This window comes from Pempheris klunzingeri, chromosome 14 (assembly GCF_042242105.1).
Source record: "Pempheris klunzingeri isolate RE-2024b chromosome 14, fPemKlu1.hap1, whole genome shotgun sequence".
Lineage (NCBI taxonomy): Eukaryota > Metazoa > Chordata > Actinopteri > Acropomatiformes > Pempheridae > Pempheris > Pempheris klunzingeri.
Window position 1 is genome coordinate 11,420,423 of NC_092025.1, and position 22,719 is coordinate 11,443,141.

The following is a 22,719-nucleotide window of genomic DNA, read 5'->3' on the forward strand; positions in this document are numbered from 1 at the left end:
ATGAGGAGGAAGGCTTCACTAGGTTCCCTCCTACAAATAATTAGCTGCGGATCTGCCCCCAGGATAGGCTTAGTGCAGCAGTTAAAGGCAACATGTGGTGTGACCTTCATCTCTCGAGTCTCCATCACTGGCTTATGCGAGATAATACAGCAGCTCGTGCTTCAGGATGGAACATTAAAGATAGTTTTTTTTTTAAAAGAGCCTAAATAGGGATTAGAGTTAACTAGCTAATAGTGTATTGAATAGAAAGACGTGAAAAAACCCCACCTGTTTTCTTATGACACCTGACAACAACATGAGAAGACATCAGACTGTAATGAGGAAGCTCTCAAGAGATCTAGGTTCCATGACTTTAATTAATTTTCCTACTTGTGATTAACTCTTTGACAAATATCGGAACTTTAATTCTTGCATATATATTCAACAAGTGCATGTTTTATAACAGGAACAAATCAGTATTTAAGTTTATTATGTGGCACAGCTGAATGTTAGAATTCAAAATAAAAGTCCTCCAAAAGTCATCAACAAAATTTCTGAGTCATGCTTTTATAGTGTAACTGATTATTTTGCCTTAAGCAGGTTTTGTACAGTTCACGGTTGTACAGTAGTTACATGAAGCACTGTGCAGACTTACAGTCTAATAGTAGAAAGCAATGCTGTGACCCTGATTTAAATGCACAATGATTCACGGGTAGAATGCTAATGTGTTTCACAAGAATCTTATCAGTCTCCAAAAAAATAGTATAAGAGCCTCCAACAACTATGCACTGGATAACATGCAAGATATCCAAAAGTAAGTTAGCCAGCTGAGTGATGGTCAGGGTGTGAGTTTTCTCACACAGCAGAATGATTTGTCTCTTGCTGTAGCTCTGCTCTATTGGGCTGCCAGCCTCTCCTCTGTAGAGCTGACAGTTATTCCACACAGCAGCAGGGGGCAAAGCGACAGTGTTATGGAGTTAAATGTCAAGTGCCTCATTAACATTTGTTTCCCCCGTAGTAATTGGTCTCTCTCTGTGGAAGATGCAGGACCATGTGAGTAGAAAAAGATGCCGCTTCACCTAACCTCACCTCACCAAGGGCCAAAATACATAATTTGCCCATTGTTGTGTTGCATAAATCAAGCAGGGAACATTCAGATTCTGTCGTCCTACTTAAGAACTTAATACTGTTGTCCTGTGCTTGACACATGAACTCTAATCATCTATCCAGCCAACCAGCCAGCACGTCAGACATCTGTGTTTGGCCACAGAGCAGGAATTGGATTTGATATTTGCAGTGTAGTTTTGATATGTATACAGGCTAAGATAAGAGATTGTTAAGCGTGTTTACTTACAACTGAATTGGTAGATTAACACAAAACAAAATAAATACTCTGGTGTAAGCAGTTTACAAAGAGCAATGATCTGTGTTGGCATAATTTGAGGGGAAGGTAAACACTCATGTCTAGATGACTGGCTACAACTCACCGGGAGACATTATAATGTGATTTTCAAAATAAAAATCAACAGACACCTCTACAGCAGTTGTTTAAAAAAGCAACAGTTGGCATTTGCAATCCAATGCAACGCTGTTGTGCCATTGCAACACTTGCAATATTTCACAGTCAAAATAACTACATTTTTGTAAAATATTTTTAAAAAATATTTATTTCCCAGCTGATAAAACCATAAAGGTGCTAAACTACACACATTTCATACTGAGACTATGGGCTGTTTGTGTCGAGATGTTCACTGCGAGGGAACTGCTACTGGTTTGCCACATCATCCTGGTCACAAACCAGTTTTTCTAGTCTGTCTCTCCTGCCGCTCCATGTGTGACAGACTCTCCAGTGAAGTCTAATTTACTTTGGGTGTGGCCTGAATATACAATACAATAATAAAAAATTATAAGACAAACAGCAAAATAGATTTAGTCCTTCACACATGTTTTTGTTTAATCATGAAACAGTAACAGCGTTGCGCTTACATAAAAAAAGAAATACATATAAACTTGTCTGTTATTTCACTTCATCTCTTTAACTTGTTTGGCATCTTAAATCTTCCATATTATTACACTACCTGCACAGCAGTTGTACTTTTTTTTTTTTTTTTTTTTTTTTCCAAAGTAACATTGTTGGTCATGAGTTAGAACTTAATACAAATTCATAACTGAAATAAAGTTACTGGCAAAGGTTTTTTCACTCCATTAAAGCCAAACCACAAAAGAGGCATCAGATGGCCTCCCTACATTTACCCTACACTGTAGAAAGGTCTCTAATATTTATACATGCATTATTATCATTGTTAATAATAATAATAATAATAATGTGTTGTTGTTCTACAGCCACAAGAAGAGGGTTATACTTGTATAAAGCTGAAAAACAAGCTAATTATCTGAGTTAACTTATGAATATTGAGCAGCATCCCGGGCTGTACCACCATTGAGCCACCGTGGTGGGCGTGTGCGCTAACAGCTCGCTGCTAGCTAAAATGATAAATAACCTTAGTGGGTACAGTAAGATAAATCCTCTGGTCTGGCTGTCACTTAGCCGGTTTCACTGACTCTGCTGAGGTTAACGAAAACCCTTTTTTCGGGAGTTTTCACAGAGGAAGCCCTGTGTGGCATTTCAGCTAGCTAGTTAATTTTTTAAGTTACCAACAGCTAACGTTCAGACTGACGGACAGCGGTGATTCAGCGCGCTAGCTAGAAGAAAGAAACGTCTTGAAAGCCTCAACATCCAAAACACTCATTGATGTTAACGTGAACTATTTCATGTTTCTCCCTTTCGGGTCTCGCCAGTCGCTATTAATTGCCGGGCTTCTTTCTCCAAAGATGAATGGGATGTCGGGATGACAGGAAGATGGCAAACGGGGTTGGAAGTGAGTAACGATGGTACATAGCCTGGATGTCACGGCATGCTATCTGTTAGCGCTGAGTGTGTCGTACTGGTGATGCTATCTCCTCTAACTTCCTGCACATTAGCCCCTGCTCCCTGCAGGGGAGCCTGCAAGGATTAATGGCTGTCGGCACGGGTTGACAGTCCTGTTTTACACTGGGCTCCTGTTTACCACACGCTTCATGCTTAATATGTGCCGGTTCAAAGCAGGGATGTGTCCACAGAGAAGTGCAGGCATGGTGAGCAGCTTTAGCTAGGTGGTGTACAAACGAAGCCCAAGCACAAGAGACTGACAGAAGTGTAGGTGCCAGGCCTGAGAGGGGGCAATCAGTTGATCATGCAGAACATACATGATGTGAAGATGATGTTAAACTGTGTCATGCTTTGTCCTCCCACCCTCCCTCCTCCCTTCCCACATCTGCAGAACACAAGCTGCTTGTTATTGGACCGAAGGAGCCATGGTCGGTGAGGGAGAAGCTGTGTTTGGCCACATCTGTCATGAAGAGTGGAGACCAGAACTGGTACAGTACCACTGTTCACTGCTCTGCTTCTGCCACTGTAGTCTAAAGCTGGTCCCAGTCAGTCTGAGTTGATTGTATGTGCCATAAGTCTATGATACTGTCATACCCTAATGAATGATTTGTCTAAGGTCACATCCTAATGTAGACATTATAGTTATACATTCATCCTTTTACTAAAGATAACCATTAGATATCCAGTACGGCTGGCTCTGTTGCTTGCATTCTCACTCCTCTGTATGCTGGTAACAGTGGTCGCTGTGGTTTCCTATCACAGCCCAAAAACATGCAAATTAGATGAATTTACCATAGGAAGGCATGTAGTCTGTCTGTGTTAGCCCTGTGATGGACTGGCACACTATCCATGATGATGCTGGCTTAAAAAACAATCATAACAATCAAATTGCTGAATTGAATTAAGAGGAATTTAAACTGGGGAGAAAAAAATAGTTTTAAGACTACAGTAAAACACAGCAGAAATAGCAGGCTGTTTGGGACCTGAAGTCTTAAATATGTCTTTCAACTTTGATATCTTACTAAATATCTTCATCACAACAGGGTGTCTGTCAGTCGTGCCATCAAACCATTCGCAGAATCTGGGCGACCACCCGACTGGTTCTCTCAAAAGGTATGACCAAAGCTGACTCACTCTACTGCAGAACACAGGTCTGCCACATGTCTTTTTTTTTATCCTGTCACAAAGCTGTTCTTGACTCCCCTTTGGCTCTTCACAGCACTGTGCCTCCAAGTACTCCGAGCTCCTGGAAACAACCGAGGCCCCAAAGTGAGCACATTAGTGACTTTTATCTAGAGCATGCTTTTGCAGACTTGCAAGCTAACATGGATTGTACTGTTTGACACACGCAGTGACAGTATATGCCGGGAAACAGAGTCTAAACTAAACTAACAATGCATTTGTTGCCTTCAGGCGGAAGCGTGGAGAGAAAGGTGAAGTGGTGGAGACGGTGGAGGATGTGATAGTACGCAGGCTGACAGCAGACAGGATCGATGAACTTAAAAAGCTGATCAAAGAAACTCAGGAGAAGCACAGGTACACAAGCATAGCCTTTGACAGCACGAACACTTCTCCATCATTGTGTTCACCAAAAAAGGAAATAGTTGCATCATAAACTACATCAATGACATTTGTTGACATGGTGCTGTTTTCACAGGAAGCTGAAGAGAGAGACTGAACTGATTCAAGCAGGACATCTAGATTATAAACTCGAGGACTTATGGGAAGAAGTAATGCAGTAAGAAGCAATGAACTTTCTACCAGACCTGTTATTACAATGATAAGCACGTCTTCTTTTCTGTTTGTGAAGCTCTCTAACACTTTAATAATAAGCAAAATGAACGATCTTATGTGTCCGTCAGGAAGAAGAAACTGGAAGAGGAAGAAGCGGAGTTGAAAAGAAAAAACACAAATGCTGCTTATCAGGGTATCTCCATCACTCGTAAGGGGTATTTTTCAGGGAAAACATCAATACAGAATGATAGAATAATGCCGGAGGATAAGATTAAATACATTTCTTAAGTGGAAACATTCTCAGCTGTTCCGTTTACAATATCTTATCCCGATTGTGTAACAGGTTTTCGAGGTGGCAGATTGATTGATAACATTGTATAGCCGCTTTTACAGTTGTACTGTAGAGTTGATAAAAATGCACAAGAAAATAACGTGTGAGGTATGTCTTATTCCTTTGAGTCGAACACTCACTTTGAGCTCGTCCGCTTAGAAATCAGCACCACCCAAATCAAAAAGGTACGTTCTCCTTACAAAGGCCACTTTAGGACATCTCAGATTTAACCTGTCATTCTCAGCTCAGCATTGGCTCAGTCTGAGCTCTCATGGCACCTTTGAAGAGCCGTCCTTCAGCTTTAGTGTGACTGATTAGAAAATCCTGTCCATGCTGCCCCTCCCTCTTCCAGCCAGACAGGTGGCAAAGAACACACAGAAAAGAGTGCCCGGCATCACCGTGCATTCGCCCTCAGGCTGTAGCTCCCCGAGCCAGGAGTCCTCCCCAGGCGACCCACTCGAGTGCTTGACGCTGGATCTTGTATCGGTAAAGAATGTAAGTCACTGAAGGCTCAGAGGTATGTAAGGTCTGTCCTACTTCTCAATAATCATACATCCCCTTGGGACATTCAAAAACTTTAGCTGGTATTTTTAGTAGCTGTGATGCTCATGTTAAGAATTTATATTTCTCTTAAAATAACTTAAGTCGGTTTTCCTCTTTAAGCCTGCTCTTCTGTGCTGAAGGAGTTTTCTTGTTATTGTAAAAATCAGAAATCTGGCTCTCTGGCCGTAGCACACTGCCAGACAAAAGAATGGGTAATGTATAAAATGTCTTGTGTATTAACTTCTAACTCTTAAAAGTAACTTGCCAACACTGCTGTAAGGCATAAAACCAGAATTTGAATATGACTTTGTTAATAATCTTCCAGAAATGGGTTCTAATGTGCCTGACCATTTACAGAAACACATTAAAGAGACAAAGAGAGTTGATTACAGGTTGATGATTGGTGAAAGCAATGTGACCTCACGCTTACCTCCCTCTGTCTCTAGTGTTCAGGATCAGCCAGATTAATGACAATTCCTGAGTCTTTTGGACCCGGGAATGGTGACATCAGCCACGGGGCACTTCTGGATGACCCCGCCCAAAAGAAGCTCCTGAGCCAGAAAGCCACACCACCACCTTCTCCACTCCTGTCAGAGTTGCTGAAGAAAGGCAGTATCTTGGCCACAAATTCCAGACTGGTATGTGGAGGGGACTTACTGTATTATGCCAACAGTGACAAGCTCTGGAGTTAATATGTTCAAGTGCGCGGGGCATCCCATCTCCAGCTCATCAAAGAGCTACAATGGCTGTAATGTAAACCTTTGGGGCAACTGCACCACATCCAAGTGCGTCCACTTGTTTTTTTTTCTCTGACAGGCTCAGATTGTTATTGTGTCTGACAACATTACAAAAAGGATCCCTACAGAGATGGGCCAGATTAACTGAGATTGAAATAGCTGTTCAAAGCCACCAGACTCCATTGAGCAAAAAACTAATTTTACATGGTAGTTGCTGTTCTACTGCCGTCTCGATCGTTTGCGCTATTGTGTGACTTTGGTGTTTTAAAGGGTTAGTTCGGATACAACACAGTATTTGTGTAACACACAGTAACACAAACCAACAGATCCAGGCAGCAGTAGACCGGCCTGTGTTGTGTTATGTTCTGTGAGATAAGTCTGGTGCGCAATACAACAAAATCAGTCTTACAGGTCTATCTCAAAAGGGATCGTCTCTGTAATATTGTCAGACATTTTGAATAACAATCTGAGCCTGTCAGTGGCAAAAACAATCATTTTTAATGAGCATACTTTACCCCAAAGGATAACATTGCAGCCACTGCAGCCCATTTGCCACAAAGTCTTGGCTGCCAGCGTAGACAATCCTCTGGACCAATTCCAAACATTTTTCTACCAGTCATTTGAAACCCCAAAAAAAAGTTAAAAAAAAGAGTTATCCTGTAATTAAGAGTAAAGAAATGTGGTTTTTGGAACACCCAGTCTGTTTTTACTTCAGTACATCCCAGTGTTAGTGTTTTCATTTAGTAGATTTGCTCAAGCTTTGTAGTGTTGGATGGAGTGCATGTGTGAACTCTCTTCAGTTAATTCCTCTCCATTTTCAATGGGGTTCACGTGTTACCTTAGGCCGTGCAACACAAGGCCATTCATATTCCCGTTTGAAACCATTACAGTGTTCTGAATGTTTTTGGCTTTTGTCCCATTATTACTTCCATCTGTAGTCATATGCACTTTGAAGCCTGTTAACAAATTTGTTATTGGCAACGGGACTCCTTCTATTCTTCCAAATCTGAGAGGCTGTACCAGTGAAACAGCACATTAATTAGGACATTGTTTTGACTTGAGGAAATAAGAATGTGTCGTTTTTTACAGTCAACACATCACTAAATCTATTTTGCATCTGTTTTTTATTAACTTAGGCTATAATTGTGCTGGTTTGTGCTGAGTTTCATACTGCTGCATTATAGCTGAACGGATAAGTTGTTTTCTATCATTGCTCCACTCAGGATTTTTTTTTCTAATCTCTTTCTTTGTCATATGTCCTGAATGATTCCTGTATGGCACGCTTTCCTATTGCGTTTAGGAGGCGTCATTCAATCAGTCCATGACAGAGGTTCATCTTGAGTGGTTGCATGACGTGTTTTTTCCATTTCCATCTGATGAAGCTTACTGTGCTCTTTTGAAATCCCAACATGTCAGAATAAGTTTATCCTTTACTAGATCTTTGTGTCCCTACATTGCTCTGGTAACGTTTCTGCTCTGACATGCAGTGCTCTCTGTATAAACACATACACAAAGGCTCCAGTCGGGTGTGGAAATACCACAAAGACACACACAGTTTCATATTTGTGTTATTTAGAAAATGATATATTGTGTATAAATCATTTTCTATACTAAATGTCTGATTTAGCACATTTTTTTAACGCAGGCTAGAACATTATGTACAAGAAAACAAGAGAAAAGACATGATAAATGTTTGACATGCATGTATGTGTTTGTATCCCAGATTGGGGAGGGTGACGTGTCCACTGGTAATATGACAGGAGCACATGACTTGCAGCTGGCTCCGTCCAGTCAACCTCTCTCCCAGGCATCAGGTACAGATCCAGCGTTCATGACTGATACAACGTATTCACCCCATTTGAGTATTTCTCGTTTTATTTGTTCAACACACACTGAGTCCACGCTGTGTACAGCTCAGAACAGAAGTTTTGTGTCAAAGTGAAAACAAACGTCTCACAAAATAATTGATTGCATAAAATTTGATTCAAATCAAGACAGTTATTAGTAGAATCCCCTTTGGCACTGAACGGTGAAGTTAAATAGGCATATGTATACAGGCATAATGTCTGTATTATTAGGAACAGGTTTTATATTTGGTAGTTTTACTCCTTGGATCCTAAATGTATGCATGCCTTCTAAATTAAAGTGTTACTACTGTCTGAACTGTTTGCTCATACTCCAGCTTGCTGAGAGCCTCTGCTGCTTTGCCCACACTCTGCACTTTGTGTGTTAATGTGTACGAATGGTCGCACGGCAGGTGCCCCGATGTTGTCTCGTCTCCTGGAGGCAGGTCCCTCCCAGTTTTCTGCCCCGTTAGGTTTCATGGTCAGTGCAGACTCGGCCTCCGGTGCCCCCCTCTCTGCTGCCACTCCTGTTCCTGTTGACTCTACTGCCTCAGCCAGCACAGGTCTGTGCACCCTGACCCATATCCAAACCACTCAACATGCTAAACCTCCTCAAATCCCAGAGAATTAAATTTCTGACCCAATTTCTTGTAATTACTGAGTTGCTATGTGTCTCATTTCTCAGTTTCATATGTAAGAGGAAGAGATACTTAATAATAACTAAATAAATGAACTATACTTAAAGCTATCTAAAGGCAGCAGCTAAGGGCTAAGTATGATGTGAAAATTAACTACTGCTTGTTTAAAAATTGCATTTGGGGGAAAAAAAGAGTTGAAAATCAGTTGTTGTCTGTGTGTAGAGATGGATGTGATTGTGCCATCTGTTCCTCCTGGATGTCAGCCGCTCCCTGCGGAGGATAAGGTGTCAGGCCTCAGTGAGGAGGATGTGACTGTTTCCTACATGGGAGATGAGCTGGACCTGAAGACGGTGGGGGACATCATCGCCATCATTGAGGACAAGGTGCAAAAAGGGGAAAAGTACTGTATAGTTTAACAATGCTTGAGATCAGTTGTGGATATAGTATGGCTGTTTTTTATGTGTGTTTTTATTATTATTATGTGTGGGTGTTCATTTTGGCCATTAATCTAGTGAGTTATGACAACTGTTCACTCGCCAAGATCACTGCTGAGACTGAAAATAGAACTCAGTATTGAAGATGTAGAGTTATATCTCTTCTTCTGCAGGCAGATGAGACTGCAGAGGCTCTGGATGCAGCTGCAGTTGAGGCTGCTCTCTCACTGTGTGAGGAGAACGGCCATGCTTTGTCTGGTGCCTGGGCGGCTGGGCCTTTCCAGCCCCATGAGTCTCACCCCGCAGTGCCCACAGAGGTCCCACAGTCCTCATCTCTTCACAGTAGCCTGGAGAGGAAGACAGAAGTGTTAGAAGTTCTGGATGGGACTTCAGCTTCACTCTCCTCTCTGTGCGACAGTCAAGATAACTGTCTCGCAGCATTCCCTATGGGACTAAGAGGCCTTCCTCCCTCCTGCTCACCCTCATGCAACTCAAAGAGTTTGGAGCACTGCCACACTGGAGCACCTCCACAGCCTGAGGCAATGAGAGAGACTGGAGAGATGGTGCACCAGAAAAGCCAAATTTCATTGGATGTTACCATAAAATGTGAGAGTGAGAAGTGGGCTCAGCAAAGACCCGATAAACCCCTTGGAGGTATACACACCCATGCATAAGTAAAAGTATTCTCTTGCTTCATTACATGCAGTTTGCATGCAACTATGCATTTTGCATAACTATTTCCTTCTTATTATTCATCTTTACTATTTTGGCAGACTCAGTATTAGAAGATAGCCCACTCACAGAAAGGCATCCCAAGGTATAGCACCCGACAAGGACAGCGAACACGATACTTATAACTGCTGTACTGAAATGCAAAGTGCGTAGCTCCACAGTACCCACTGCGCTGTAAGCTCTGTTTGAATCTCTGCATCTTTCTCCATCTTTGCAGGAGATGAAGGCAGAGGATGGAATAAGTGCTGGGAGAAGGCAGCGCGCCTCAGGGACTAGAGTGCACAATGAGGTCAACGGGCCAGAAGTGTGTGGAGAAGACGAGGGTGACGGGGCGGAAGGATTTTTGTCAGAGCCAGACGGGGAGATAGAGCTAGAGCCCACGGCCAGCGAGAGCGAGGATGGATACAGCCTCCACACGGCCTCCTCGTCTCTGCAGCTCCACACAACCGCAGACTCCATCCCCAGCAGCCCTGCGTCATCGCAGTTGTGAGCGAAACACACTCAGACACACACAGCAGGGAAAGAAACTTCAATTTAATTGTGAGAGATGGTGGTGAAGTTAGAATGTTGAGTAAGCAGCTTGCTTTCATTCTGTCACGCTGCAGATCAGGTCCTGCTTGATAATACATTCTTCGTGACTTCCCTGTGTGTTCTAACTTCCTTCTTATGCACCTTTATTATGCAGTTCTGTGTGCAGTGAGGACCTGGAAGCTCTGCAGGCTCACAAGATTTGGAAGAAAGCTATAATGCTGGTGTGGCGTGCAGCAGCCAATCACAGGTCAGAATAAGACTAGCCAGCGACACTGGCCGCAGATGCTCAGCCTCTGATATATTTCCACTTTTTCATTCCCCGTGCCATTACTGGAATAGATGTAATTTGTGTGAACCTGTTGTAGGTATGCAAATGTCTTCCTGCAGCCAGTAACAGATGAAATTGCACCTGGGTACCACAGTATTGTGCACAGGTAAGGACAGTTTGCTTTGCTCACATTTTATGATTATTTTCATTGCATTATAATAATTGTTATAGTTATGTTGCTCATACAGAGTGAAACTCTTACATCATAAAAATGTCAGCTTTTCAGACAACAAGAAAAACAGCGGATGACATTGAATTATTGAACCAGTCGGGAGCGCTCGACAGCTCATCAGATCACACAGGCTCACCTGTCTTTTCATCACTCCCCACTTTGCTCTTCACTTCTACAGGCCCATGGACCTGGCCACCATAAAAAAGAACATTGAGTCTGGTTTGATACGGACCACCGCCGAGTTCCAGAGGGACATCATGCTGATGTTTCAGAACGCGGTCATGTACAACAGCCTGGATCATGACGTGTACCACATGGCTCTGGAGATGCAGCGCGACGTCCTGGAGCAGATCCAGCAGTTTCTAGCAACCCAGCTCATCATGGAGACATCAGAGTCTGGTATCAGCGCCAAGAGCCTGAGGGGCCGTGAGAGCACACGCAAACAGGACTCTACTGACAAGGTGCTTCACTAGAATTTTGACAAAAGCAGAGAGTACAGAAGAAGAGACAAGGGTGAGACAACAGGCTAACTTAAAGTTAGAAGAAAGTGATGCTAAAGTAGATCTGCCTGCCATTTTCCAAAGCATGACATTAGTGTTTACAGTGATATCCTTTCAGGCAGCCGTTGGTGTCGTATATTGTCAAAATCAACTTGCTGGGATTTGAAACATTCATTTAATAGGCAAGAACGATTTAGCCTCTGGGAACAAGGGCCAACTTTTCAGTGCTCCCAGTGTAGCCAGCGGATATCGGGATAACTGATGTCCTAGCTACATGACCAGACGGCATTTCAGATAATCTCTATTAACAGATAATCTGTTTATGAATATAGATAAATGTAAAAAAAAAAAAAAATCAGACGGTTGCTATACAAAGACAACTTTGAAAAACATTGTTCACTGTGTTGATGGCTGGATGCATCTCCAGCAAGTTCCATATCAGGGATTGACTGGAAAGAAAGACGTTCACATGTTAGAACACGTTATGCTTTGGAAAATGGTAGGCAATAACGTAATAATGCCATAATGTAAAGAACATTGCTGCCAACTATTTACCAAAGCATACAGTAAGTTTACATTGAAGGCTTTTGCTTTCCACTAATTTCACACTGTTTTCAATGTTTTGCTTTTTGTTCCTTTGTTACTTCAGCGCCTAGTTGGTTGGTGAAGTAGCGACAGCACACTCCTCCTAAATATTCGGATGATAAATTAGAATCAGAATCAAGTTTTAAAGTGTTCAATGTTGATATTTCATAGTGTGCTGACGTTAACTGAAACCAGTAGTTGACTGGAAAGCAGATCATGATTATAGAGCTTCATGCTATGCTTTGAAAAATGGTTGACGTGAATGTTTGTCTGTAGTATATGTTGTATGTAGGTAATGACGCTGGCATGTTCCTTAGAAAATATCCAATGTGGAGAAGTGATACAACCGCAGTGCAGTGAGGAGGTGACTAGTTAAAGTTTTAAATGGCCACCATTTTTTTCTTACAAATGTCCTCTGACAGTAGTTCTCCTTAAGCTCATTTCAGCCTTTCCTGGTCCTGAACATACTGTGTGTTGTATCTTTCTTAGCATTATTTCGCTTCCTCTTTCAATACACTTTTGAGTCGCAGCTCTGATGCACATCATTCTGCTCTTCCAGGACTCTGTCTCCATGTCCTCTCCTGCCTTCCTCCTTTCTCTTTTTGTAAGTACCAATTCTGCAGCCTTAAAAAACTCTCTCTGTCTCTCTCTTATCTTTTTTTTTCCTGAAGCAAACAATAAAAACAACAGTTGCTGTAAATATCAAAACAAAGGCGATCTCATTCATATAGAGCTGAACGCATCATTTGAGTAAAGACTAAATGTGGTCTAAAAGGTTGTTTCTTCCTGCCTTTGACTGTAGGATGGGGGCACCAGAGGGCGCCGTTGTGCCATAGAAGCTGACCTCAAGATGAAGAAGTGAACATAGAGAGTGAGAACTGTCAGCCAGCGTTGAAGTGAAAGGTGTGATACCGCAAGACTGAATTTATTCTCTGACGTTTGCACAGATTCTCACTCTGCATACTGTGCAGTGTAACCTCCACTTGCACTCTAGATTGAATGGGTATGCCGTAACGTGGAGAGGCTCATTCCTTGAGACAGCCATGCAGACATGGATTACATACTGTATAATCCCAGATTACAATGGGGCATTGAGAAAGACTTGGTCAAACCTTTCATAGACGTAGCTGCAGATCACCAAGAGTCAGGCTGCTCTGCATTACATCAGGTTGTAGAAGTGAAGGTAGAAGTTACTCCCAGCCCATGACGGGACTGAGAATGAGCCTACAGGGCGCCTGGTTGGACTCGAGATTGGCGCAGTTTATTTCTGTTGGCGATACCGTGATAAACCAGTGGCCAAAGAGTCAGATTAACCACGAATTTCTGAATGATCTGGGCAGTCACATACAAACAGAACCATTTTCATTACTGGTATAAATTCAGTTCAGTTTTTTTCAAGTTTTCTAATTTAAAAAAAAAACCATTAAGATCATTTTTAAGTATGGTTGTATTGTTTGTGATGAATTGATTTTCTCTATGCTATCCGTAAAACAGTACCTACATGCATATTCTGAGTCATTTTTGGTATTTTTGAGAAAATGTCACGTAAATAAACCGTTTTGTGGACTTTAAAATGTTTAAACAATAAAACTTCACATTCACTGTTAACATTGAATTTGCATCGTTTTTTCACAATGGCAACACAAAACACACCCCAGCAATGACCGTTTGCCACCATTGAAGTACTCGTCATCTTTCTCAAATCTAACCCTGCCGATAACAAGCTGCCCAGCCAAATATGTTCATGGATGGATTGTGTGCAAAGCGAGAACATATTTGATCTTTCTGTGAGGAATTTAAATAGTCAGCATTTCTATAACCTTATTTTTTTGTCCGCTTTGTCTAACTGATGTTTAACTAAATGTCTGTGGGGGAAGAGAAAGCAGACTTTGAAGCAGCAGTGGCCTCATGGCACGAGGCTGTTAAAGAGTTACAGGACAACTAAGTTACCGTTGTTGGATTTCATACAACTTCTCTGATCTGCTGTTTCATCGCCATGTCTACAATCAGATGGGACACACCATCTTCCACAAAGCTCTCATTCAGGGGTGGGACAGTTTAAGTATTTTCCATTTGGCTATCGTTCAGTGTTACGTAAATTGGCCTGATCAATAAAACATAGCTTTTACTGAACCAGAGCCAACTTGTTTATAGGATTCCACAAAGGATAAACAAAGGGTTTTTTTTCTTTCCTGTTAAACCCAGAATTGGCAGAAGTGAAGGTACATTAGTTTGACCGGTCAAATTTTGAGTAAGAAAAAGTCAGATACTATTTAAAGTTCTACATCTAGTCTGTGAAATCAAACCTCTTAGACCAACTCTTATGTTCGGTCACATGAAGGCCACACTGCAATGTGTGATGTTTTTCTAAGGCCAATGGTGAGTAAATATTTGGTAAGAGTTGATGATTTGTGTGACATTTTACATGATTTAATCGATGTTTTTAAACACAACTCAAGTATGACAATGTGCAGTCTTCTAATGATGGTATTTAACAGTGATCCATAAATGTGTTGCACATACAGATGTCTGTCTTACCTGTGTGACCAAACACTTGAATCATTCAAAGACTCAAACCACCAGCAAAATCACAAATGAACGAATCAGACAGGCCCGATCATATTCTGGTTATATCTTTAATTTTCTCGCATTTTTGGCTGAAAACTGAATTCTGCAGTGTTCCTCGGGTGTACTACCACACTGACTGATACCAAAACCTGATTTTTGTGTATCACAGTAAAGGTTTTACATGTTTGCGGGTTACAGTGTGGACCTGAATATTCACATCATTTAGCGTGTCAGTAGCCATATGAAGAAGTGTTTGCACAAAATAAATATGTAGTAACTAATAAAACACTCTCTCACTGGGGTGCATGCAACAGTAACAACATGGAACAAAGGAAAGTTAAATATTAACTTAAAAGTGCTTGAGATGAACCTGAATATTTCACAAGTATGAGAACAGCTAAGGCAGTTTGGCAGTCTTAGTGCACAGCAACAAGTGTTAATGTCTGTATAGGGTTTGAATGATCCAGAGTTGGTATAAAGAATGAAAGTTGTTATCTTCACAAAGTTAGCGTCCTACTAATGACGAGACCTGACAGGTAAAAGTCACAATTCTGGCTCCTAGCTGTGGGACGTCGCTCATGTCCCGAGATATTTAATATAATTTCTAAACATGATTGAAATTGACAATTGCGTTTCAGATTTTCAAAACAAAATGTCTTTTTTTTTTTTTATAAAACATCTGCAGAATTTAAAAAGATGCAGGATTTATAACATTTTTAAAATATGGAACAAAAAGCATTTTTCCGAGAACAAAATCATTTAATCTTGTGCACGGTTTAGACTGTATTGCATGCCATTTAATCCCCAGCAGCCTAAAAGATATTGCTAACAACTGAGCTTCCCATATCTTCCAGGTACACACAAACACTGTGCAGGACTGTGACTATATATTTTTTTTGGTTGAAGTGGAATCCCTGCTTGTGACAAATCAATATCGCTTCTTCAAATCATGGCCTCTTTTTGCAACATAGGACAGTCATCTGTCACAGCCAAAACACTGGTTCCTGAATGGCAGAAGCTTAATGACCAACGCAATAAACACCTATGCAAGCAGTAGTGCAGGGAGTGGGAAGCTCTCACTGTCAGAGACAGCTTAGTTTTTTGGCAAGTACAACCGTTTCATAGTTAAGCACACTGATCAGAAAAATATGGTCATGTTTTGTAAAGTTTTAGTCTACTGTGCCTCCTACTGCAACAGCGCCAGAGGCCACATTGCCTGATTAACCACAGTCCAGATGTTAAAGTTCTTTCTAATGTCTGATTTGTTTCAGTTTTAATGATAAATATAAGGTCCTCTGTCGTTTCACAGCACAGAAGCTCTCATATTTCTCCAAAAACTACAATATAATTTAAGTTACTGCACTAATTACTTCCCACAGCAAAAAAAAAAAAAAAGAACAGAGCCAAGATGCTCTAGTAACATTCACTCTACTATTAAATAAATACACCTAAAAGGACACAAAAACATTAAAGAAAATAAATACAGGTAGACTACACACATGTATGTGTGAACATACAACTTCCTTCATAACCCCAAAGGGAGACACCATATGTCATGCCATTTCTATAAGAAACTTTAAAGGCTCTGAGACATCATACACACTGCCACAGTGAGTTTGCACTTGATGCTGCTACCACAACAGCCGGGGTTGGCAGCTAACATGCAACTCTATTTTGTTCTACCATCAAAGAGGAGAAAAGGCACATTGTTTTCAGCGGCATAATCGCCCACTGACTGCGCTGTACCTAAAAGAGATTTCTTTACAAAGTGGCCAGATTGAATAAATTACACACTTAAAATGCGTTATTGTAAAGTCTGTAAAGAAACGTGTTCTCCTCTCAAGCGGTCCTCATTTCCCTCTCTGACGCCCAACCAATCGGTGCAGTTTCTCACAGTTGTCCAGCCTCATCGACTCGGCCTTCTGCTTTAACCGGTCGTCGCGGTACAGCTGTCCCAGGTTTGCCAAGTCTGATTCTGAAAAGGTGAACAGAATGACAGCAGAACAATGTATGGCATCTACTTACAGCAGCTTACAGTTAAGACAGATGAAAAGTTCAATACCACTCTCACATCTGTACAGTAAATATGAAGCTACAGCCACCTTAGCTGAGCATAAATACTGGAAACTGGTGGAAACAGCTACCTATTAGTTATAACATCTGCCTGTCAGGACTATTTTTTTGGGTAGAACCAGTTGCCGGGGCAACCCATCAGAGGCACCAGGAAGTTGCGGTTAGCAGCTGCTGGCTGAAGCCTTACTTTTCATGCACAGATATGAGAGTCGATCAATCTTATAATCCAGCATAATGTTCAAAATGTTGAACTATTCCTGAATGCAATGTCAATCAGACAGAATCTGATTTCATATAAATCAAGATTTGAGCTTTAGTGATATGTCCACTGTAGCTAAAAGAGTTCCTGTCCAAGCTGAAGGAGCTGCTCGCTTACTTTGCTGTTTCTCTTTCCAGCAGCTGCTCTGCAGGTGTTCGATGTAGTCGCTCTCAATGGTTTTCTCTAGTTCGTCCAGCGCAGCGCCACGGTATTCCTTCTCAAAATGTTTATCCACATAGTATGGTACACCCATGTGCTGCGTTTCCCGGGACACCACCAGCCCCATGCCCCTGGAACCCGAACACGTCATTAATATCTATTCAGTGAAACTGTCGTGTCAAACATGGCGGAGCGCAGGGATTTGCTTAAATGTCACTGTAGTTAAGGTTAATGGTGCGGCAGACTCACGGCTTATAGAAGAGACTGTAGGGAGGGTTAGTGGCCATCATCTGAGTAAACACTGATATGAGGATTAGCACCAGCACGGGGAGAAGCTGCAGGAGCGCTGTGAAGGTGTTCTGTGGGAAGATAAAATCAGCACAGATTACAAAGCATATAATACTGTATGTAGGCTGCACTGATACTGTACTCATGCCAGCACTGTGCTGTTGTGTCTTTGAGGCAAACCACGATCTTCCAAAGCAATAAAGGCACTTCGGTTATGAGGAGGGTAAATGAGTGGCATGAAATCAATCATTATGGGGAACCGGAGGGCTGCAGCCATGTTACCAACGCATTCCTAAAAGTCTGTGCGTGTTAATGATTAGAATAATGGCACAGCTCCGCAGGAGGATCACAACCCAACACTGTGGTTGTTTAACAGGGATTTGTCTTCATGTTTGGTGAGTCACTGACCTGACTCTGGTTGTCCTCCACCACCTCCTCGCGCCTCTCATAAGCACGTCGACGACGAGGCTGATAGAACTGAGAGTAGGAGGCTCCCTGGTTGGTGTACACGTGGATATTTCCTGCAGAGACACACACACACAGTTCTATGGCAACACAGTTCCACAATAAGACAACAGCCTTAACCTTCATCATGCATGACTTACTCACACGTGCCAAGTGCTTTGGAAATATCCAAAGTTCTTCCAAATCACCCATTAAAATTAGGGAGTGCATTTGTTAGATGCCTCAGTGTCACCTTAAATAGTGACCTTGCAGCAGCTTTGGCCCTCTTGTTCATGACCCTTTCTTCTTATAGATATAGTCTGCAGAGCTTGTGTAACCGTGGTCTTTGTTGACATAACATTTTACACACACACACACACACACACACACGCACACACCTGTGGGAAACCTTCCTCCGAAGAAAATGTTGAAGAGTTCCTCAGGGGAAATGTCGGCCTCAAAATCTCGGTGGAAGCTTCGGTGGAAGCCATGGCGACTGTAGGTAGACTGCTGGGGTGCATTTGAAGCTGCGGACTGATCTCCGTACTGATCGTACTGCTGCCTCTTGTCGGGGTTGCTCAGCACTGCATATGCATTGCCTATTGCTGTTGGGAGAGGAGGGAAACTTTTGGCTGTGGCAAACAGGAAGTCCAAAGCAAAACCTAATATGCTGGGGGGGGATCCTTTAATGTAAGGTAAAGGTATTAGTTCACCCCCTTTCTGTTATTTTGTTTTGGGAATGTGAGCAGGAAGTAAAATGTTGCTATGGATTCAGTTAGCTGGCTAGCTAGTAGGCTACAACTTGAGCCCTGTTTTTTGCCTATATTTGTTTACATGTTGGCAAATTGGCTCCATTACAAGTAAACTGAATTAGCAAATATCAGTTCCTGTTTTAAATGCACCCATGGATGTACAAACAACTGCTGGATTATTTTGAGTCTGCAGAAAACTTTAAAAAACATGAAAAATGTGATGATTAAAAGGCAAGTTCTTTCTTCTATGATTTCCAAGCAGATTTATTTCAAGTCAAGATAATTCTTGGAAACTGTAAGTCACGCGTGTTCAGATTTGACAGAACTGGGCACTATGGGTTTTAACGAATCTACATCGCCTTCCTGAACACCAGCATGCATCTGTCCCCTTCACCTCATGCAGTTTGTCTCATGTCTCTCCCTCCCTCCTCGCCTGCAACACTCCCTCCAGTGCCCCCCTTGGGGAGCGTCGCCCCACAGTTTGCAGACCCCTGCCATGAATGAATACAAACAGCTCAACACAGAAATTCTGTACTTAAATAAAACTGGATGAACCAGCTTCAAGCCTCTGGCGTGCTAAAGTTTGTTTAAACAAGACACCACCAGTGTGAGGGTGCAGTTCTTACACTGGCCATGACCTCTGACTTTGCTGAAAGGTGCTAACATCTCCGTTGTGAGAGTCTTGTGTGCAGGAGTCGTGCTCAGCTGTCACTGTTGCATCTCACAGAAGAAAAGCTGTTTTTCCTTCCTTTCTACCAACGCTCGTACCTTTGAAAGCATCTGTGGCTCCTGGAGCAAAGTTCTTGTCTGGGTGAAACTTGAGGGCCAACTTCCTGTACGCTTTCTTCAAATCTTCATCGCTGGCATTTTTGGAAACACCAAGGATTTCATAAAAGTCCTTGCAATTCTTTATCCTGCAGTAACAAAGCAGAATGGATGTCAACACACAAGCCTCAGATCAAACTCCGATTATGAAGCACCTGGTTAACGGTGCTGGTTTAGTGACTTTATGGCTGTTATGGTGGCATCTAAACATCTCGCTACTTTGGCGGGTCTGTAGTCATCTTGGAAGTCATGGAAAAGGAAAAACTGACAATCCACTGACCTTGAGGGGTTGAAATAGTTTTGTAAATGGCCTTTCTAGGAGGACCACTCTTACTTCAAACAAAAACATTGCAGTGAGAAGTACTTATGAGTACTACTGCTGCACTTTCTTTCCTCTTTATTGGGAAAAACATATTGCTCAGTCAGAGGGCAGCTGGCAGCCAACTTCTTGATATGTTCTTGCTGGCGGATGGTTGTATCTGTGAGGAGGTCACTGCAGGTGGTCGAGAATACTGGGAACTGTTTATTTACTGGAATCTGGGATACTTTGCGACAGGACATCGATGGCATCTAAACTGCTTTTACTTTAACCAGTGTGCGTCCAGCTGCCGGGTTAGTCGGAGCATGTAACACAGCCAAAGCTATATGGTGAGGAACAACGGCAGCACTCAGTCTGTTACTGTACAACAGAGCAAAAAAAACAAATGTACAAGAGTCAAGAGTCACTGTGCACCTGAGAACACCCTGACGTTGCTCCTCAGTGTAGCTCTTCTTGTCATCACCACTCGGATTACTTGTTTCATTGCGTCCGATGTCCTCATCCCTCCACCCTGTCGGCGGGGGAACGTGGTTTGCCTCTGGAGTAGCAGTGCCTCCGTTCCTTACAATGGCATCTATCAGCACTGTAAACAGGAACACAGGCGTCTGAGGTCAACTCGCAAATTCGGGTGTAAAGGCAACAGAAACAAGAAAATAACTGGTATGAGTCACAATCACAATGGAGATTATTGTTAGTGGTGAACATAAACCTACATGGTTGGTCCTGAACATAAAGATGGCCGACAAATGAAAAGGAAAAAACAAAATTGACTATCAGGAGCCTCTAGAACAGCTTCACTGCTCTTTGTCATTAAATATAAGCATATCTCCAACTCTGTTGCAGGGATTCAGTGATTCCTTGTGCCCTGTATAAAAGCATTTTCTACACTAAACATCACACTTCTAAACACTTTCAACTCCAGAATAAATGAACCAATTCCAAAATGTTTGTACCTACTCATCATTTCAAACCCCAAATATGTGAAAATGGGACCCACGTTTAATAATGGCACAGTTATCATGGCCAGAGTGCCAAAAGTTGCCTGACAGCATAACAACTTAACACAGCAGCATCGAGTTTAGAGCGTTCAACTAACCGTGACACATCCAGTGAATAATCTCTGAACTGACCAGGGTTCTGCCCAATCATGAACAAGAAGAGTTGTCCCACCCTTTCCCTAATCTGAGATGTCATTCTGTTTCTTCAATGTCACTATTTCCTGAAGTGTTGTCATATTTTCTCTTGTCAATATTTGTGATTTGTGTAGTAATGGTTTCTGAAATACTGTGTTTTAACACTCAGGACCACTGAAATTTGCTCATGTGTCTCCTCGCATTTATTCTCATTTATTGACTGGGAATCAAAAGTTTTTCACTCCTGGCACAGCATGTGCAATTTAATACAATCTGCTGCAAGATGGAGCCTGTGGCATTTAACTGCCTCATGCACAGTGCATTCAAAGAGCTGAACGTTACCTCTGAATTATCCTGATTATGATGCCATTACTGCAAAAGCAATTAGGCAAGACTTAGCAACCGGATAGAGATTTCAGCACAGCACTCACAGTCTGTGGTGCTGTCTGGTCTGCAAGGGGGAAGGGAGCCCCTAACACAGCCCTATGTTTCTGCATGCAGCCTGTGCAGACATTAAGTATTAAAGCTAGCATAGATACCGTTAGCTCATTTTTATCCCCATCTGAAAACAGCAAGCCTGTGCACCCATCCTGAAACCTGCAAACACACTTTCTCCTCCTAATTAACAGATTGCGTTAAGTTAGCTCGTTGTTCACGGTTATCTGGTCGGACTGCCATTGCAGAATGTGCGTCAGCTAATTTTACCTCTGGCCCGGGTGCTGGGGTAAATATTCTGGGCTTCATACAGCAGCTGCAGCGCCCGATCCTTCCGCCCGGACCGTAAACACAGCTTGGCCTTCTCTATCAGCCGGTCTGCTTCGTCTTTGTCCATTTCAGCGTCGCGGGGTTATTAAGCCGATCCAGTCGCTGTCAGTAGAGGTCTGTACCTGTGTAATGTGCGTCAGTATCATATGGCAAGACGAGCCGCTACAGCTAACAGCAGATTAGCTTTGGTTTCAGGCAGCTGCGTAACGTTGGGAGCAGCTTGCGGTCACTCACGCTCCTTCGTAGTATCCGGTTCCCAGACGATGGCGGTCGGTCTCGGGCAGCAAACAGGCCCGCAGCTGGGCCATTTTTTAAGCTGGAGGCCAGAGGAGTGGACTGGGTTTAGCTGTCAGCTGTTTAAAGGGCCGACCCGCTCAATTAAGCTGTACCAAGCTGTACCTCCAGCGCCGTGATGGACAGGAGGTGGAGGCCAGACGAGCAGGACGTCACATCCGGTGCAGCGAGGTCTGAAATCTGTCCTGATACAGAGTCAAAATGTTGTTTAGTCGGTTGTTACCTTTACCTTTGGAGATTTATTTACTCTATCCTATTACTAAAGGACACTCAGTACACCCAGACGGTTGATTAGCATCAGCAGGTGCACTGCTGCATTCACGGTCTTTCGCTGAAGGCGTATGTTGCTCGCGATGCGTTCAAGTGCACATTAAGAAGAATTATATACAAATTGGATTTAAGATTTTTTTGGTTGGTGTTTTTTTGTTGACATTGCTGCCTTTAACTGTAGTGGCAGAATGAGAAGACAGCAGGGATCTAATGGATATTTATAACCGTTCAATGTAGTCATTTTATAATGTAAATAGCCTGATGTAAACAAAAACAACTAACTACAGCATATTTTGCTGATATGTGCACTGTCGGTAGTAACTGATCACATGTAATCGGGATTATGTAGCCAGATTACAAAAATAAGTACATTTGAAAACATTTGCAATTAGATTATATTTACATTGTCAAGGATTCCATGATTACATTTTTGATGATGTCTTTAAAATATGGCAATTTTGAATTTTCTAAAGCTTTTTCGTGATAACCAACGCTATCAACTCATGTAATCGTGTTTCTTAGACGACAGACAAACAGCATTAACACAAATGTA

At 42.3% G+C, this 22,719-nt stretch overlaps 2 protein-coding genes across 3 annotated transcripts; one reads left to right on the forward strand and one right to left on the reverse strand.

Annotated features, from left to right (window-relative positions):
• The first annotated feature begins 2,768 nt into the window (after positions 1-2,768).
• Positions 2,769-13,583, forward strand: brd8a (bromodomain containing 8a). Its single transcript, XM_070843622.1, has 19 exons — positions 2,769-2,858; positions 3,300-3,396; positions 3,952-4,021; positions 4,128-4,177; positions 4,322-4,444; positions 4,566-4,646; positions 4,771-4,850; positions 5,326-5,468; positions 5,963-6,154; positions 7,977-8,067; positions 8,511-8,660; positions 8,958-9,118; positions 9,343-9,823; positions 9,943-9,986; positions 10,119-10,387; positions 10,587-10,679; positions 10,798-10,866; positions 11,111-11,393; positions 12,820-13,583. Exons 1-19 carry the CDS (start codon positions 2,816-2,818, stop codon positions 12,877-12,879), a joined length of 2,580 nt encoding a protein of 859 aa, XP_070699723.1. The 5' UTR covers positions 2,769-2,815; the 3' UTR covers positions 12,880-13,583.
• A 1,051-nt stretch (positions 13,584-14,634) lies between these two features.
• Positions 14,635-22,022, reverse strand: dnajc18 (DnaJ (Hsp40) homolog, subfamily C, member 18). Of its 2 annotated transcripts, XM_070843739.1 has the most exons (9): positions 21,837-22,022; positions 21,543-21,724; positions 20,119-20,287; positions 19,329-19,474; positions 18,207-18,413; positions 17,773-17,885; positions 17,326-17,435; positions 17,035-17,207; positions 14,635-16,560 (listed from the first exon to the last, which is right to left on the reverse strand). In XM_070843739.1, the coding sequence occupies exons 2-9, from the start codon at positions 21,667-21,669 to the stop codon at positions 16,436-16,438; spliced, it is 1,170 nt and encodes a 389-aa protein (XP_070699840.1). In that variant the 5' UTR covers positions 21,670-21,724; positions 21,837-22,022; the 3' UTR covers positions 14,635-16,435. The 2 variants fall into 2 exon arrangements, with proteins under 2 accessions (XP_070699840.1, XP_070699839.1); XM_070843738.1 differs by having other exon boundaries at positions 21,543-22,022.
• Between the last annotated feature and the right edge of the window lie 697 nt (positions 22,023-22,719).

Excerpts from the sequence above, each read along its gene's own strand:
- brd8a (XM_070843622.1), top strand. The coding sequence starts at position 2,816 with ATGGGATGTCGGGATGACAGGAAGATGGCAAACGGGGTTGGAA. Across the intron at positions 2,859-3,299 it reads GATGGCAAACGGGGTTGGAA|AACACAAGCTGCTTGTTATT; the intron begins GTGAGTAACGAT and ends CCACATCTGCAG. Across the intron at positions 4,445-4,565 it reads GAAACTCAGGAGAAGCACAG|GAAGCTGAAGAGAGAGACTG; the intron begins GTACACAAGCAT and ends CTGTTTTCACAG.
- dnajc18 (XM_070843739.1), bottom strand. The coding sequence starts at position 21,669 with ATGGACAAAGACGAAGCAGACCGGCTGATAGAGAAGGCCAAGCTGTGT. Across the intron at positions 17,208-17,325 it reads TACAGTCTCTTCTATAAGCC|GGGCATGGGGCTGGTGGTGT; the intron begins GTGAGTCTGCCG and ends TTCGGGTTCCAG. Across the intron at positions 16,561-17,034 it reads CTGGAAAGAGAAACAGCAAA|AATCAGACTTGGCAAACCTG; the intron begins GTAAGCGAGCAG and ends TCACCTTTTCAG.